The sequence below is a fragment of the Maniola jurtina genome, chromosome 21 (genome assembly GCF_905333055.1).
Source record: "Maniola jurtina chromosome 21, ilManJurt1.1, whole genome shotgun sequence".
Classification (NCBI taxonomy): Eukaryota; Metazoa; Arthropoda; class Insecta; order Lepidoptera; family Nymphalidae; genus Maniola; species Maniola jurtina.
The window spans coordinates 6,599,300-6,615,471 of record NC_060049.1 but is presented as its reverse complement, the minus strand read 5'-3'; the positions used below and the strand labels follow the sequence as shown (position 1 = coordinate 6,615,471).

Below are 16,172 nucleotides of genomic sequence, written 5' to 3'. Positions count from 1 at the left end.
GTCTAGCCCAATCTTCTGCTTCCTATAATGAAGCCGTCCTGCTATACCAACTACATTATACTACAGAGTTAAAATGCTGTGCGTAAGCTGATTGAGGAAGATCGACATGTGACATACCGCGAAATTTAGGGTATAAACTGCGTTAAGCGTGCCTCTCGCGTGTCCATACAAAAACGACCCGCGCGTGCCCATGCGCGTGCACACGCTCGTGAGCCCGTCGCGTGATACTTCCGTGCAATGGGGCACGCATGCACGCGACGTGATCACGCATCACGTTGGACGGGTCCACGCGCGAAGCCCGCTAGCGGGTGCACGCGCGTGCTTGTTCAGTTGACAGCGCTATCTCGAACCGACCGCACGCGCGTGCCCGGCCCATAACAAAAAATGACAAATTTTGATACAGAAAGGGTAATTGTTGAAGTTCAGTGTCGTCCTGCCATATGGGACCAATCAAGCGAAATATTTAAAGACCGGGACGCTAAATCAAAAGCATGGCTAGACATTTGTAAAGTACTGTTTGAAAATTTTGATGACTGGAGTGAAGCAGAAAAAAACATACAAGGTAAGTACCTACACTCTTTTTTTATTTTATAATAACGTAGGTTAGGTAAACTATTCTTTGCGCCTAATTTTTATTTTTAATAATCTATGCAATTAGTTATATATAATTAGTTATTTCAATTGTATTTGTGTCAATTAAATGTTTTCAACAATTAATCCAACTATAAAATTAAAACTCGGAATATTTACAATAATTTACCTATGTAAATATAAAATCATGCTTATATTCAAAACTAGTGCAGAGATACTGCGTATTTCTGAACATTGTGAAATTCGTGTGAACAATGTCCCATAATATTGGTATGGTTTTATATAATTATTGCTCGATAAATTCCAAAGTTCTTTCTTTCGGCCACGCGGTCGCCGCCATTTTGCGCGTCACGAGACAACCAGTATGTTCACGACTGCGAGCTTCACACTACTTCACACTATCGGTGTATTTAGGGTTCAAAATCATTTTAGGGCAGAAACAGTGGATCGGTAGGTAAATAAATAAAACAATTATCAACTAAAATATTTATTATATTGGTTTTAGAATTGGGCTAGTAACTTTGTAAAATAAGCGTGCGTTTTGTAGTTTTGTAGGTTTTTCTTTGACATCTCTCAACTTTAGTTTACAACAATCTAAGTTATTTGGTTACATCCTATGATTTTATATAACTAGATTAGTTATACGCCCGCTTTCAAAGGCAAGAGCAATGGAAGGTAATTGCCTACCATGCAGTTAGTCACGCTCCAATCGGTGTCGCGTCTACATGTGTTTGAGTACCAATAATATTTTAGTAAAAAAGATGCCTACTTGTGTTTTTAGACACTGTACAAACTACACATCACTGGATGTGTAATGAAAGAAAAAAAGTTTCATTTTATGCGTAATTACATAACATTTTACCTATTTAATGTAAGAATACTGAATTTCTTATAATTTTCGACTGTCATGGCGGCGCAACTGGTTACATCCGATGAATTTAACAAATAAAATCATTAGGTATAAAATGTCTGCTATGCTGCTGTCAAAATATGCCTGCTATGTTAATAAAAAATGTGTGGTAAAAAACCGTGAAAATTCAATTATTGAATGTACATAAATTATAAAAAAGCCTTCAATAAATACTGCGATCTTGCCATGACAGCTGTCCGTCTGCAACGAAATAATCTGCGAAGCTATCGCGTAATGTATACGAATCTCTGTGGGTATTTCCAATTAACCCCCGAACTGAACGTATATGGTCTGGTATAATGACAATATCATGAAAGTCATTAATTTGACTTCTTGATCTTATAAAATTATGCAAAATACAAATTGTTTTAAGAAAACAAATTGCTTTGTCTTTTCCAACGTTCAATGGACGATGGAGTATGCGAAATTTATTAGCCATGATACCAAATGTACACTCAATATAACGTCGCGCTCTCGTTAACCTATAATTGAATATTTTTTTTTTGTAGTTTAAATCGAGAGCTCGAGCATATGGCCGCATGACATGGCTAGATAACCCAAATGCTTCATCTCCTACAATAATATAGGGCAAAGCTGCGGTTGCAGCAATGTTGGTTGGTTTATCATTGTGTATTACGGGCAATGCTTTGGCAGGAGGAATATCTATTAAGTCATTGTTGATTTGTTCGTACAATCGGCTTTGTGTGAAAATTGCGGAGTCAGATTCTTTACCCTGCACTCCCACGTTTATATAGGTAAACTCATAGTTGGCGTTACACATTGCAAGCAGTACAATAGAATAGTAATGCTTATAGTTGTAATAGAGGGAACCACTATGTGGAGGTCTTATAATGCGTATATGTTTTCCGTCTATTGCACCTATGCAGTTAGGAAACTGGGCTTGCGTTAAAAAACCTTTTTCAGTCTCTACCCATAGCGCACGGGAAAATTTTGGTATACATTCTTCCTTTAACCTTTCAATTATAATTTGACAAACTTCTGTTACTATTTTTCTGACCGTGGTTAGTCCTGTCTGATACGCCAGATGAATATCGACGAAGGTATGTCCACTAACTAAATATCTGTAATAAAATAAAATACCTGTGTTATTGTTTCAGTGAAAAAGCTGCAGCAAAGATGGAAAACTGCAAGAGACACTTATATAAGAGTGAGGTCTACTAAAAAAAAACTTAAATCAGGCTCCGGTTCCAGGGCAAATAAAACATACGTTTACTATAACATGCTGTCATTTTTAGATTCAAACTCGAATACTCAAGGAGAAGAATCGGCAGACAATTTTAATCAGTCAGTAGAGCAAAACGCGTCACCGAGAACTTCACAAAATAATACGATTATTGAAGAAGATTTGATTAATGTACCTAGCACCAGCTCCAGCGTTACCAAAGAAACACGATCTTCCAAGAAACGTAAGTGCGAATCGCCAACTGATTTCGAATTAGAGTTGTTAAATTACGTGAAGAATAACACTGCAGATAATATGGACGAAGACTTGAATTTTTTTAAGTCATTATTACCAACTGTAAAAAAATTGAGTTGCTTTAAAAAATTATTATTTCGTACGAAAGTATTACAAGCTTTAATTGATATTGAAAAAGAAATGATTATTACCATTGATGACCTTTCATTAACGCAAAATACGGTAACGAATGATTTAGAATCCTTAAATGTAAGATCAGATACGAACAATGAATAAATAGGTAACAAGAAAGACTTTGAAGATTTGATTAAGACTGTTTAATTATTAAGAACAAAAGAAAGAGAAGAACATGAAGAACTATTTAAGTTAGTAAAAAGCGCAATTTTATATTTATATTTTTCTGGTCTCATGTGCAATTATTATGATATACAAGGGCATTCGCCAAAAGTTTACAAGCCTTGAGGTGTCATGTTCATAAGGAAAGAAACGGGGTCGATTCGGACACTTTTATCTTAAACCCTATTTTGGGGTCAAATAAAAAAGTGTATCAATAGACCCCTTTTTTACTTAATGGACCTTTTTTTTGAACCTACTCATAACATTGCTCCTTCATATGTCCTCTTCTTAAATTTAATCTTTTATGTAGTAAACTGTGATTATGATTGTGATGATAAATAAGAATTTAAAATAATATTAGTACCCGATCTAGTAATAGAAGGGAATAATTAATAAGGGAAATATTCATATGTAAAAACTTGCAATCAATATGCGTCATTATAATTAATACTTTGTAAGGTAGGTATATTATTATAATTAAGACATTTAGACTTATTGTACTGTTTTAACTGTTATTGTGTTTTTTTATTTTAAACTTGAACCTGTGATTTTATTAGTGTATTTCAAATGAATAATCAATGACTAATTGTAACGTAGCGTTTATGCAAGACACTGTGATGACTGTTGTGATTAAGTATATAAAAAAATAAGTGAATAAGTAGGTATAGATAAAAAAAAACGAAAAAGATAAAACTGTGTAATTTAGAAATAACAAAATATAATTAATAAATATAAGAAACTGTGATTAATATGATGATTAATAAGTGTGCGGTTATGTGTTTCGGTCCGTGAACCACATCAAGAAAAACATTTTAAGCCATATTCAGGTGTCACTGCCGAAACAATAAGAACTTCTTCTTCTTTCTTGCTTGATGTGGCTAAACAGTAATGTGACTTACATAAATTGGCAAAAAATATGAGTGTTCTAAACTTTTGTTAAATAATGACTGTTTTTTTACATGAATAAAGATGATTATTAATATCGAAATGTCTTTACTTACCGCAATGTCATTGCAAATCGTTCCATTGGTGATACGATTGACGTAGATTTCAATCGTAGATTGTTAGTCTTCAAATAGGGCTCCAGTTTTGAATATAATTCATCATAGACTTGTAATGAAACTTTAAAATATTTGAAAAAAAACCTTTCATTTTTTCTTAATATACCAAACTTCACCACGAATTCCCCGCACAGTAACCTAGATTCAACGAACGGGCTTACTGGCTGGCGTCTTTTTTTGGCAATTCGTCGTCGCCGTCGTCTTGATAAATAATACAACATTAATTTATCCATTATTACTTATTCGACTGTACACCTCCAACGTCAAAATTGTACTGAGAAAACTGCGTACGCGGATGCACGCGCCGATGCCCGCGCATAAGCACGCGAACGTGCTCACGTGCGTGCACCAGAAGCGTGGCCCGCGACGTGCTCACGTGCGTGCACACGCTTAACGCAGTTTATGCCCTTAGGCAACTTAGACATTGGCATGAGTCAAATACAAATAATCTTGCATGAACAATTAGGTGTAAAAAAGTTATTTTCCCGATGGATACCTCATTTGCTCTGTGAAGAGCAAAAAGCGGCTCGCGTTACTTGGTGCGTCAGAACTCTCGAAAGATTCCACGCAGCATCCTCAAATGCTGTATACAACATCGTATCAGGTGACGAATCCTGGATATACGCGTACGAACTCGAAACAAAAAACCAGTCACGAGTTTGGGTGTTCGAAAATGAGTTAAAGCCAAAAAAAATTGTTCGTTCACGAAGTGTTGCAAAAAAAATGGTGGCCACGTTTGTCTCCAAAACCGGCCATGTTGCGACTATTCCTCTTGAGGGACAAAGAACGGTTAATGCTGAATGGTATACTAGCATTTGTTTGCCACAGGTCGTTTCTGAACTCCGTAAAGACTGCAACCGCCGCATCATCCTCCGTCACGACAATGCGAGTTCTCACACCGCGCACAGAACAAAAGAGTTTTTAGAGCAAGAAAACATAGAATTATTAGACCATCCGCCGTACAGCCCCGACCTAAGCCCTAATGATTTCTGTACTTTCCCTAAAATAAAGAATACATTGCGTGGTCAGAGATTTTCATCACCTGAAGAAGCTGTGGACGCCTACAAAACGGCCATTTTGGAGACCCCAACTTCCGAATGGAATGGTTGCTTCAATGATTGGTTCCATCGTATGGAAAAATGTGTCAAATTTCGCGGAGAATACTTCGAAAAGCAATAAATACATTTTTAAATAGTAATGTTGTGTCACTTCCTTGATTCTCGAAATTTTCAGTGCCGCCCTCGTACCTATATTATTGGATTGTTACCAGAGCCACTGATATCTCTAAAAGGAGAAAGAATTTTTTATAAGTTTCCTAAACCAATAGATGTATTTGAAAAAGCATGATCTCTTAAAATAAATGTTTAACAAATATTGTACAAAATTGTTTTAATTTACCTCCTTTTATTAGTCAGAATATTGTACTAACATTATCATTTAGTTTACTTTTACCCCAAAATAAGTAATTTATTTCTATTTACCTCAGCTGTCAGTTCAAAGGTTATATGGAATTTTTTTGTTTGTTTCTATTTACCTCCTTCTACAGATAAAGACTTTTTCATCTAATATATGTATTTATTACAGAGTCCAAGTATGCACTACATACATAGCTCTCTGTATTGTTAAAGCACACAACATGGAATAAAATGTTTACAAATACCCCAAAAAAGTAGTTTTTTAAATATTTTGGGGCATATGTAAACTCCTAACGAAACTCAAATTATATATGCTAGAATTATATATGCTAACAAAAACCAAAAACACTAAAAAGTAAAAAATAATTTTTGTTTAGCTACACATGTAATGTACCTAGGTATGAAGTCGAGCGAGCATATTAAAACAAAATTAGAAATCCAAGAGTGAAGCTCGCCCGACTTCATACCTAGGTACATTATATGTGTAGCTAAACAAAAATTATTTTTTACTTTTTAGTGTTTTTGGTTTTTGAAGTCGGTTTTATTTTTCTTTTGAAAATTTTTTATTTCACAATTTTTAGTGGCCCCACTGTACTATAATATGCTATGCCCAGTTAAAACCCTACTGTTTACTAAGCTATTACAGTGATCGCGAGCAATTTGCTCTTATCCATTGAGGAGTTCTGTTCTCCATCTCCGAAGATATTCATCAGATCTTCACCAAATTTATATGGGACCACCTGCACAGTATACCCTTTCAAACAAAAAAAAAATTTTCCAAATCGGTCCAGGGGTCTTTGAGTAATCGGGGAACATACATAAAAAATAAAAAAAAATAAAAATAAAAAAAAAAAAAGATCCCGACAAATTGAGAACCTCCTCCTTTTTTGGAAGTCGGTTAAAAAAGTAGTACACCACATCATCACATGTATTTTGTATGATGATAAAAGTTGTAAGTTTTTTTTAAACTGTTTACATTTTCCCACATTGACCCTACACATATTTGATTTAAAAGGATTGTACCCAAAACTTTAGTGGTGGTCAGATGAACATGCTCGTAAGCGAAGTACAGAAACATCATCTGGTTTGTTACTTTTCTTGCAGAATACTGACTGCTAATCATGCAGAATTTTTAAGACCATTCTCTTATGGATTTATCTCACAAAACAAGAATAATATTTTAATATGCACTATTACACTATACTTTATGCAAACTCAAACATCATCTATTCATGAAATTCTTCCAACACCAAGGATATCATTCCTCGGACAGTCCTTGGCTGAGCTAAAATAAGTATTGTGAACTAAGCTGCCTATTATTGAAAAAAAAATGGAATTTACAAAGAACTGGGGCACTCTAGCAAAGGACTGGAGACCAAAGATCTAAAGATGTTCCAAAGAAAAATAAGCAATATGAAGAAAATTTGTTTTAAAGTCAGCGAGGTTAATGGTTATTGTTCAGTCAGAGATAAAGCAATGGAGAACTTTATCTATGAGGCAGGTGAATCATAATACCATTAGACTTTGGTAACACAACAAGTCATTCACAAATATTATGTAAAGCAGAATGCAACCACAAATATTACCTTTGAGAAGATGAAAACCACAAACATTACCTTTGTCTGGCTGAAGAAAGCTGTGTTAGAATCTAACTTACTACTTTATAATATCTCTAGTAAGGACATAATTACAACCGCTGGACTTGCATAACTAATTGCCAAATTAAATATTATCCGAAATCATTATTGGTTTTTGTTCGTGTATGAACAAAAACCAATAATGATTTCGATTTCCAACTTAATTGTGTTTTTGATTAAACCATACCAAGAAAATCATATTACGTTTTGTCCACTATTACATTTAAAAATCAAGTTCAACATGCTACATTTATCTGTGAAAGCCTAACAATTGCAATCATTTGAGTAACTTTAACCTTTCTACTTTTAAAAGCATTCACAAAATTCAGCGAAAACGGTGAAAATGAATTATCTTTATCGGTTCCTCCAATGGACAAATCACGCTTTCAATAATAAGTTATTACCAGGTTATTACAATATCTATCAAATACTTATCTATGTATTTGAATTACACCAATTTTCGCAGTAATATAATAAGACCACCAATATATTTCCTATATATTTTACACACACATTGCAGACACCTTGCTTTTCTATCTTATTTTTTGTTTTAGTTCCAAATCAAATCAAGAAACCAATCAACATTTCAATCATTTTTAAGAGGAAGATCACTCACAATTCACATTTGCAAATTATAAAACCTACGTATTGATTACATACTTTTTGAAAATTACTAGGCACAGGAACAACCAAAGGTCAGACCCAAATATTTTTTTAATTTACTGCTCGACGCTCGTTTCAACATTCAACAAAATTCAAGAATGAAGAATCAAGATGGCAGCCATCAAGCCATGGCGCCATGGCGCCGACCGCTCGCCTGCCGGTGTCAATGCAGAGCACAGATTAGATATTAGTTACTACGTATGCAGAGCAATGCAGAGCTGTGATGCAGAGCACATAAAAAAAAATTATAGCAGAATACAATTGGTACCATAGAGTAGGTACTTACCTTTTTTTTTTCTCGTCTGGCTTTACAAAGATTAGCCAATGTCAAGTTTGTAGTTATTTGTAACAAGTTAGGGAAGCTATACAAGTATGGACCCCGTCTGTGCCGGCGCTCCCCGACACACGCACAGCACCCCCAGCGCTTTCCAGTCAGTTTAACAAAAAAAAACACTCCAAAAAGGCAGAGCACGCCCGCCAGCTAACACCAATACAGGAAGTCTTAATGTCAAGTTTGTAGTTATTTAAAAGTTAGGAGAAACTATATTATAAGTATGGACTTCATCTATGTCGGTGCTCATCGACACACGCGCTGTGCCCCTTTAGAGCGCTTACCAGTCAGTTGCATCACCAAAACACAGCAGCAAAACACAAAAACCAGCCACTTTCAACAGAAAAAATACTCTAAAAAGGCACCGCACGCGCGCCAGCAAATTCCAACACAGACCAAGTCCAAGTACCTACCTATATTAAAATTTTACAAATGGGTTCAGGGAGAATTTGGTATTGGTAATTTAATGCCGGATCCACATGCTTGTGACAAACACCAAACAGCAAGCGTGTGGACGAGGTGAGCTTTGGTTTGCGTATGCCAAAGTTGGCAAGCTTACAGTCGAATTTTTAACATGTCTGACATTAGCTAATGTTAAAACGTGTGTGAAGTAATGATACCTTAAATAAGATAATAGCATGGATGTAGGGAATAATAATTCTTACTATACCCGAATCTCCTAGTCTTAAAAAAAATGACAAGCAAAATTGAACTCTATGTCATAAGATTTTTTCTTACTTTTAGGGTTTGTCTGTCGGTCTGTTTGTTAGACTGTCCGTCTATCCGTTCATCGTGTCTGTCAAGAAAACCTGTAGGGTACTTCCCGTTGACCTACAATCATAAAATTTGGCAGGTAGATGATTCTCATAGCACAGTAAAGGAAAAATCCGAAAACTGTAAATTTGTGGTTAGGTACATAACAAAAAAAATTTGTTCATGAACACCTACACGAAATTAGCTGTAGTATCGACTAATCCTGACACATTAGTCGATACTAGAGCTAATTTCTTAAACTGGACCCTTTCAAGTAAAGATTTTTATATAAACCTGTGAGGATGATACTGCCATTGTCGCAATTGAAAATGACATAAGCCTACGTTGTCGTATTAGTTAAAAAATGCGGAAACCCAAATTAAATTTGAATTTCGCGGGCAGGCCCGTCGCTTCCACCTTAAATGGTTACGGTAATCGGTGGATAATAGTGGTGTGGCATGGGAAAGGAGCGAGGAACGGAGGCAGAGACGTAGTGTGGCCGCATTACTCGCGTGTTCCTCGTTCACGCCCATCGCTCCCTATTTTGTCGGTAAGTATGCAATAGCGCACACGCTACAAAGGCAAGTGACCTAGTGTGGCGGCGTCGCGATTTATTGCGCGAGTAAAGCAGTGTGTGGACGGGGGGTTAGATTGAGCTCACACAAGCAGAGTAAAAAGAAAGCAATAAAAAACAATTACATTATTATTTAAATAAAATAAGTATCTAGAAGTGGGTAAGATTGGTATAATAGTGCTTTAAAAAAGAGCTTTAGGATATTATGATTTACGTAATTTATTAATACGTAATATTTTATATGTTTAAACAATTTACGCAAGCATCTGGCGGCGCCATTGTATCGTAGTAATCGACAAACGGTTTTAAACAGTTGGTAGCACTGAAATTTTCTATGATTCTTGAACTCTTTTGGGCTTCAATGGGTCGATATGGAAAAACCAGGAAAAACGTTGGTAGCCATAGATTTACGAGCGAAAATTCGTAAGTCTATGTTGGTAGCCATTATTTATATTATTATTTTAAATTCTCTTTGGTCAATGGCGTCAACTTTGGTGTCGTACAAGTCTTGTCTGGTGATTTCTAGTTATTTTACTTTTCAGTTTATGTTTCCTTTCTCTAAAATTTGCGGTGCAAACTGTTAAAGTGTCTTTTTATATAGTTACATATTAATGAAAATACCCATTCCAAGGTAATGGTAATGTATGAAAGACTTGTTTCTTCTCGATACGCGCGACGCGCAGCGCGGAGGGGACGGGTTCCACACACAGACCTTGTGCCAAGGGCTGGTAATATTTTCGAAATTCTGCTCTTCAGTTGATATACAAGTTGTTGATTGATTTGACTATTCAAAAGCGCTTTGTTTAAGATTCGTAATGTATCCATCCACGATTTCAAATGTGCGTGGTTGACTGGATTTTCGCATCCGTGTTTTTTTTTACTATTGTGTTGTGTAGGTGTAATACAAAGATGACGGTCGAAATGTTTTTAACTTAGAAAATATGTCTTCACAGTTCACACGTTCTCCTGTCTTGTGGCTATTTACTCTTTCAAAATGATCTTCCTAAATTGACAGAATCTTGACTTGTTCTCATGATGATGATTTCCCTGAAAACATCGAGTTTTGATTTTTATTCCCTCCAAGCTGTGTAAATTCTTTGTCCTTCATCAATAATAATAATTATTATGTCCATTCCAATGAATTTTTGCTAGCTCTAAGTGATATCCTGTAAACAGGTCGGTGATAGTATCAATTCATACATTATTGATTTAGTGTTGTAGAGCTGTTGTGACTGTTATGCTCGAATGTAGGAAGAGTAGTCCTCGGTGAACTGAGGGATAAAAAGTTGAAATGATGTCAAAAGGAAAGTTTTTCTGTGATGAACTTACCCTAAAAGCAAATAAAATGGTCAAACTATGGTGTACTTTCTCCCATCAGTATATAAAGCTTAGCTCATATGTAGCTATCCTTTTGCTTATACTTACATGTAATGAACTAATAACACTCCTTCACATTGCACAGTTGTGTAAAACAAGCTTGATTTTTGCAATATTTGACATACATCAGGAATGAACGGGCTAATAAAATTCAGTGGATGTTGTAAAATAACATCCACTCAATTTTAAGCCATTCAATCTATCGGCATATCAGGAATGAACGGGCTGATAAAATTCAGTGGATGCTTTAAAATAGCATCCACTGAGCCATTCAATCCATCATCCATTTGTTGTTAGTTTTCAAGGCTTTTGTGGATACAAAGTTGTCTTGTTTCTAAAAAAAGCTTGTATTCTAAAATTGTGGTGTGCATAGTTGTCTTGTTTCTAAAAAAAGCTTGTATTTTAAAATTGTGGTGTGCATAGGATGGGCACTAATAGACAACACCGGGCTGGATGTGGCCTTGATAAGTCTTCCTTGTAAGTAGTCAATGTGCTTACCTCATAACAACATACCCATAATCGGGTGGTATGAATATTGGCTCTCTGAGCCGGGAGTATGGCGGATCAGCCATCTCTTTCAAAGCCGTCTCAACAGCCGCCAGCTGCTCCGACATCTAGTAAAAAAAAATATTTATAAGCACCATGATATTTAGAATTTTTATATAAACTTTATTACATACATTTCAATTGCTATAATTTAAGAAAAATTAAATGGACTTCAGTATACTTACTGAAATAAAAACAACAGGGAAACTGTCCATACCAGGAAAACTCAACCGATTTTGATGAAACTAGTACTGTTCCCTAACATAAAGTAGGCAAATAATAGGCCGATAAAAAAGAATGTTCACAATAAATTATTTTTGAAAAATTGTGTGAACACTCATACAAATAATAAGCACAATAAGCATAATTTTTCAGGAATTAATACAAGTACCTACCGTCTTCATGGTCCTCACTAACTCCGAGACGACCGCCTGGAGATGGGGCTCTTTAATTTTTTCATACTTACTACTCCCGTACATAAAAAAAAGGAGCCGGATTTTTTTTTCTTATCCTAGCGTGTGGGGTATCATTGTTTTAGAGCTCATTGAGTAGAGTACAAATACATTTTTTATTTTAACTTAACTGTCAATTTTGATGGTCTTTCAAGGCTTTTGTGGATACAAAGTTGTCTTGTTTCATTTCCACAGTTGTAAAAAGTTATTTCACTTTGCTGCGATATCTCCAGCTCAGGAATAAAGGTCAAGGTTCAAACTTGGTTGGCATGATGAATAGGAATAGTGTTCTTAAACTACAATTTTTATTTCCATTTTGACTACCACACTTGTCTGAGTATCAAGACAAATGGCATGTGTGCCAGCCAAGTTCTTTTAGTTTCTGCTTATATACTTGGTTCAAACAAAATTACACAGGTTCCCTGTCCACAGACCATATGTGGTCTGTAAACGGAAAGCACTACAAGTTCACAGACCATATGTGGTCTGTGCGTCGATACAATTTTGAAGGTTTTTAGAGCCGTGGACGTGGAGAGAACTGCGTTTATTTGATGTGGACGTGACAGGACATATCATATAGAAACCAAAAAGGGTTGGGACATAGAGGACGGACGTCAAATTTTCGGGATATCGGGATCTGAAAAAAATAACCTAAATATAAGAAAACGGAATCTAACTTTACTAAATGTTATTGTTTTTCATTTACTTTTAGCTAAATTAACAATGGATAGGTAGAAAAAATAAACAAAATATTGAATATGAAAATATTTATTGAAAAAGAAAACAATTATTGAAAAAAATAAAGTTACATATTCACATGTATTTTTTGGAAACACTGTAGACAATACGGTTTGGTACAAATGTTGCATATTTGCGAAACTCTTTTAGCTTTATTAGTGGCAGCTGATGCTGTTTCACCTCTTTGACGAAAATCACTATAGTATCCGGCACACCTACGTCTAGTTATTTTTCCATCTTTTCTATCCAGCTCTTTGAGGAAATGCTGCGTCTGTGATGTGGATGGCGTAGGTATAGCCGGTGGCTGGACAACGTTTATACTCAGTAAATTTTTCACGATACTCATTTGTGCCTGTAAAAGTGTACATTTATTCTGCTGGTTCAATTTATTGAACAAATAAACCGTATTTATGACACCTACTCCAAATAAGACATCAACAGCAACCTTTTTATACCAAGTCAGGGTCTTGCGAATTGGCGAATAGTAGCTTGCCAACTCGTCAGAAAGATCGATACCTTTCTTTCGATCATTGTATTCCAGTATCATATTGGGCTTCAGACGCTGGTTTCGGCCTGTACACATCGTTTGTTCGTCTGCGTGACAAGTAGATATCATAAGGACATCCCTCTTGTCCTTCCATTTTAGAATCGTTACATTATTTTTTTGTGCAGCAATTAGCTCTCCCCTCTTCAGTTTCTTGTTTTTCACCAATAAAGGTAGGTTTTTGCGATTTTTTCTCAAAGTCCCACAAAGGTCAGTTTTGCGTTGTAGCAAGTATTGAGCTAATGGTAAACTGGTGTACCAATTATCTGCTATAATCATTCTCCCCTGGTCTAAAAGCTCTTCGCAAAGCTCAACAACAACGCTTCCAGGTTTATCGAGATTCGCAATTTGAGGATCCTGGCCGGTATAAACTTTATATTTCCAAACATATCCATCATCAGTTGTAGCCTTGTAAATCTTGAGTCCGTACTTGTGAGTTTTATTTGGATTATACTGACGAATAAGGAGTCGGCCTTGGAAGGGAACCATTGACTCATCCACAACAATGCAGTCTTTTGGCGAAAGAAGTTTTCTACAGTTTCTCATCACAATGTCTATAACTGGTTTGACTTTATACAAACGATCATTGACATCTCTTTCAGCTGTATTGTCAACAAAGTGCCAGCAACGCAATATTGCAGTAAAACGATTGTAGGACATTTTTATATTGTGCATTAGCGGATGATAAAAAATAGGGTCCTTTTTCCAGTAGCATTCTAATGTAGGGAATTTGATTATACCAGTCAGCAAGTAAATACCCAAAAACTTTTTCATTTCTTCCCTGTTTACTGGTTTCCAACGACGCAAACGACCACCAGAATTAGTAGTGATAAGTTGTTCAGCGTATATATTGGTCTGTTCTATCATCAAGTCAAAAACATTGTCATCAACTAGAATAGAAAATATTGTAAACACATCTGCAGTTTCTGGAATGTTTTCAATATGTATCAAGTCTCCTGCGCTACTAAAAATTTGCCGATCTAATGGGTGAATCTCATAACTCCATCCTTCTTGCTCATCATGTTCTTTCATGCCACGCTCTGTAGTTGGTCTTATGCCAGTTCTTGGGCCTGTATTTCTTTCAGTGTCACTGTCGTCGTCAGAATCGGAACTAGGTGGTACGGTGGTTTGAAATTGATGAGAAGGGTCATTAGAGTTGTCGTCAAAAAAATTGCGAGACGTGGATGGATGCGATGTCGCCGTACCTTCAAAAATATCGCTATCAAAAAGTTGTTCAGTCGGCATTGATTGGGATGGAGAATGTGTTTGATTGGGATGGAGAATGTGTGAATTAGCAAGCTGACTTATATCTAGACACTCTGATGATAAATCACTAGGGAAAAAATCGGGATCTGCCACACTATCGTCATTGTCAAAATCAGGTACATCACTATTCTCTTCGGCTTCATTTTCTTGTTCATCCGATGAATTTGACTGATCATTTTGTTCGTAGTCACTTTCTTCTAATATTCTTCTCAATTCTTCGTCCGTATACCCTTGTTTTTTACTCATTTTCCCGCAAAAACTCGAAATTCAAAAGCAGTAAACACAAAATAACAAAAACTTTCGTTTTTTTTTTGTTTTCTTCAACAACCGGCAGGAAACAGTATAAACAATACTCGCATTGGTCACTTAGGTAGCTAACTTCACATAATATAATCAAATAATTATATCAAATGATGATTTGTCACTGTCACTTCTAATTTGACACTGACAATATGCACAGACCGCATATGGTCTGTGGACTCATCAGAAAATTTTTAGTCAATTTCGTTCTAGAGAGTCCACAGACCATATGTGGTATGCTTGAAAAAAATACTTTTCTGATATGTCTATAATATTTTGAAACAAATAGGTATATACCTAAACCCCTAAAACACTGTTTTTTTACAAAAACACAACTGGACGTGTGAGGGACTTCCACTCTAAAACTTGGACAGGGAACCTGTTAACAGCAGTATATTATGGAAATAAATGCTAAATTATTGTTAGGCGTCAGTGCAAATCTTTGTCGAAGGGTTGTTCAAAGCCCTTAAAGGATTTATTTAAACAGATTGTTGATTATATTGGTTGTGCAGATGTTCATCATGTGCTTGTTTGTCAGTTTTCAAATGTAAAACTATATATTCTGATTTGGAGTACCATTGGTATAAAATTGTACTTATTTAAAAAAAATTACAAAATTAACTTCATGTTAACTTTGTATGCACAATTGTTTAGTGTTTATTTTGCATACATCAAACTTTAAACATTGTTGGTATAAATAGAACTTAATCTTGACTTAACCCTCCAATTCCCATGTCCATGTTATTGCAAATTTTGCATTTCTATTTTACTTAAATGGTTGAAATACATTTGGTGAAGACAAGAAAAAATAAAAAAATGAAAAAAATACTACCCCCATTTCTTTTTTTTTTGTCACCTACAGGTGACACTGGGCATTGTAACACGTTATGGGCATGGGTTGGTCCATTGAAATAAAACGCCCATTTGTATAAAGAGTTATATTAGAGTGAGTACGGATAATAATAGTTCACGTAGCTGGTTATGTAACACACCATAGGCAATTACTACATCTTAGTTCTAATAACAAACAAATAGGTAAGTAAATTGTGGCGAGGGAAAAACTCGACTTGTGAAATCTAAGTTAGTATTGTATTGACATCTGTCACTTAGCGAATGCCGCCAAAACGTGACAGACGTCATTACGTTAAACGTTCCGTTTCGCCACATCACCCCCCTACGGAGACAAAAAAATCAATAAAAATAAGTATATACGACAAAAACAATATAAAATTTCAGTCAG

At 35.6% G+C, this 16,172-nt stretch overlaps 4 protein-coding genes across 6 annotated transcripts in view; 1 reads left to right on the top strand and 3 right to left on the bottom strand.

Annotated features, from left to right (window-relative positions):
* Positions 1-8,222, bottom strand: part of LOC123876487 (uncharacterized protein K02A2.6-like) — a 34,909-nt gene extending 26,687 nt beyond the window's left edge. For all 3 annotated transcript variants that reach the window (XR_006798371.1, XM_045922781.1, XM_045922782.1), the window contains exon 1: positions 8,049-8,222. The gene's annotated coding sequence lies outside the window, so the exon portion shown is untranslated. The remainder of the gene's footprint in view (positions 1-8,048) is intronic.
* LOC123876491 lies at positions 122-3,432 on the top strand. The gene is made up of 2 exons (XM_045922786.1): positions 122-562; positions 2,620-3,432. The coding sequence occupies exons 1-2, from the start codon at positions 385-387 to the stop codon at positions 3,213-3,215; spliced, it is 774 nt and encodes a 257-aa protein (XP_045778742.1). The 5' UTR covers positions 122-384; the 3' UTR covers positions 3,216-3,432.
* Positions 607-4,569, bottom strand: LOC123876490. The gene is made up of 2 exons (XM_045922785.1): positions 4,277-4,569; positions 607-2,583 (listed from the first exon to the last, which is right to left on the bottom strand). Exons 1-2 carry the CDS (start codon positions 4,567-4,569, stop codon positions 1,665-1,667), a joined length of 1,212 nt encoding a protein of 403 aa, XP_045778741.1. The 3' UTR covers positions 607-1,664.
* A 3,358-nt stretch (positions 8,223-11,580) lies between the features above and the next one.
* On the bottom strand, positions 11,581-14,878 carry LOC123876548 (piggyBac transposable element-derived protein 4-like). Its single transcript, XM_045922854.1, has 2 exons — positions 13,244-14,878; positions 11,581-11,700 (listed from the first exon to the last, which is right to left on the bottom strand). Exons 1-2 carry the CDS (start codon positions 14,876-14,878, stop codon positions 11,581-11,583), a joined length of 1,755 nt encoding a protein of 584 aa, XP_045778810.1.
* Between the last annotated feature and the right edge of the window lie 1,294 nt (positions 14,879-16,172).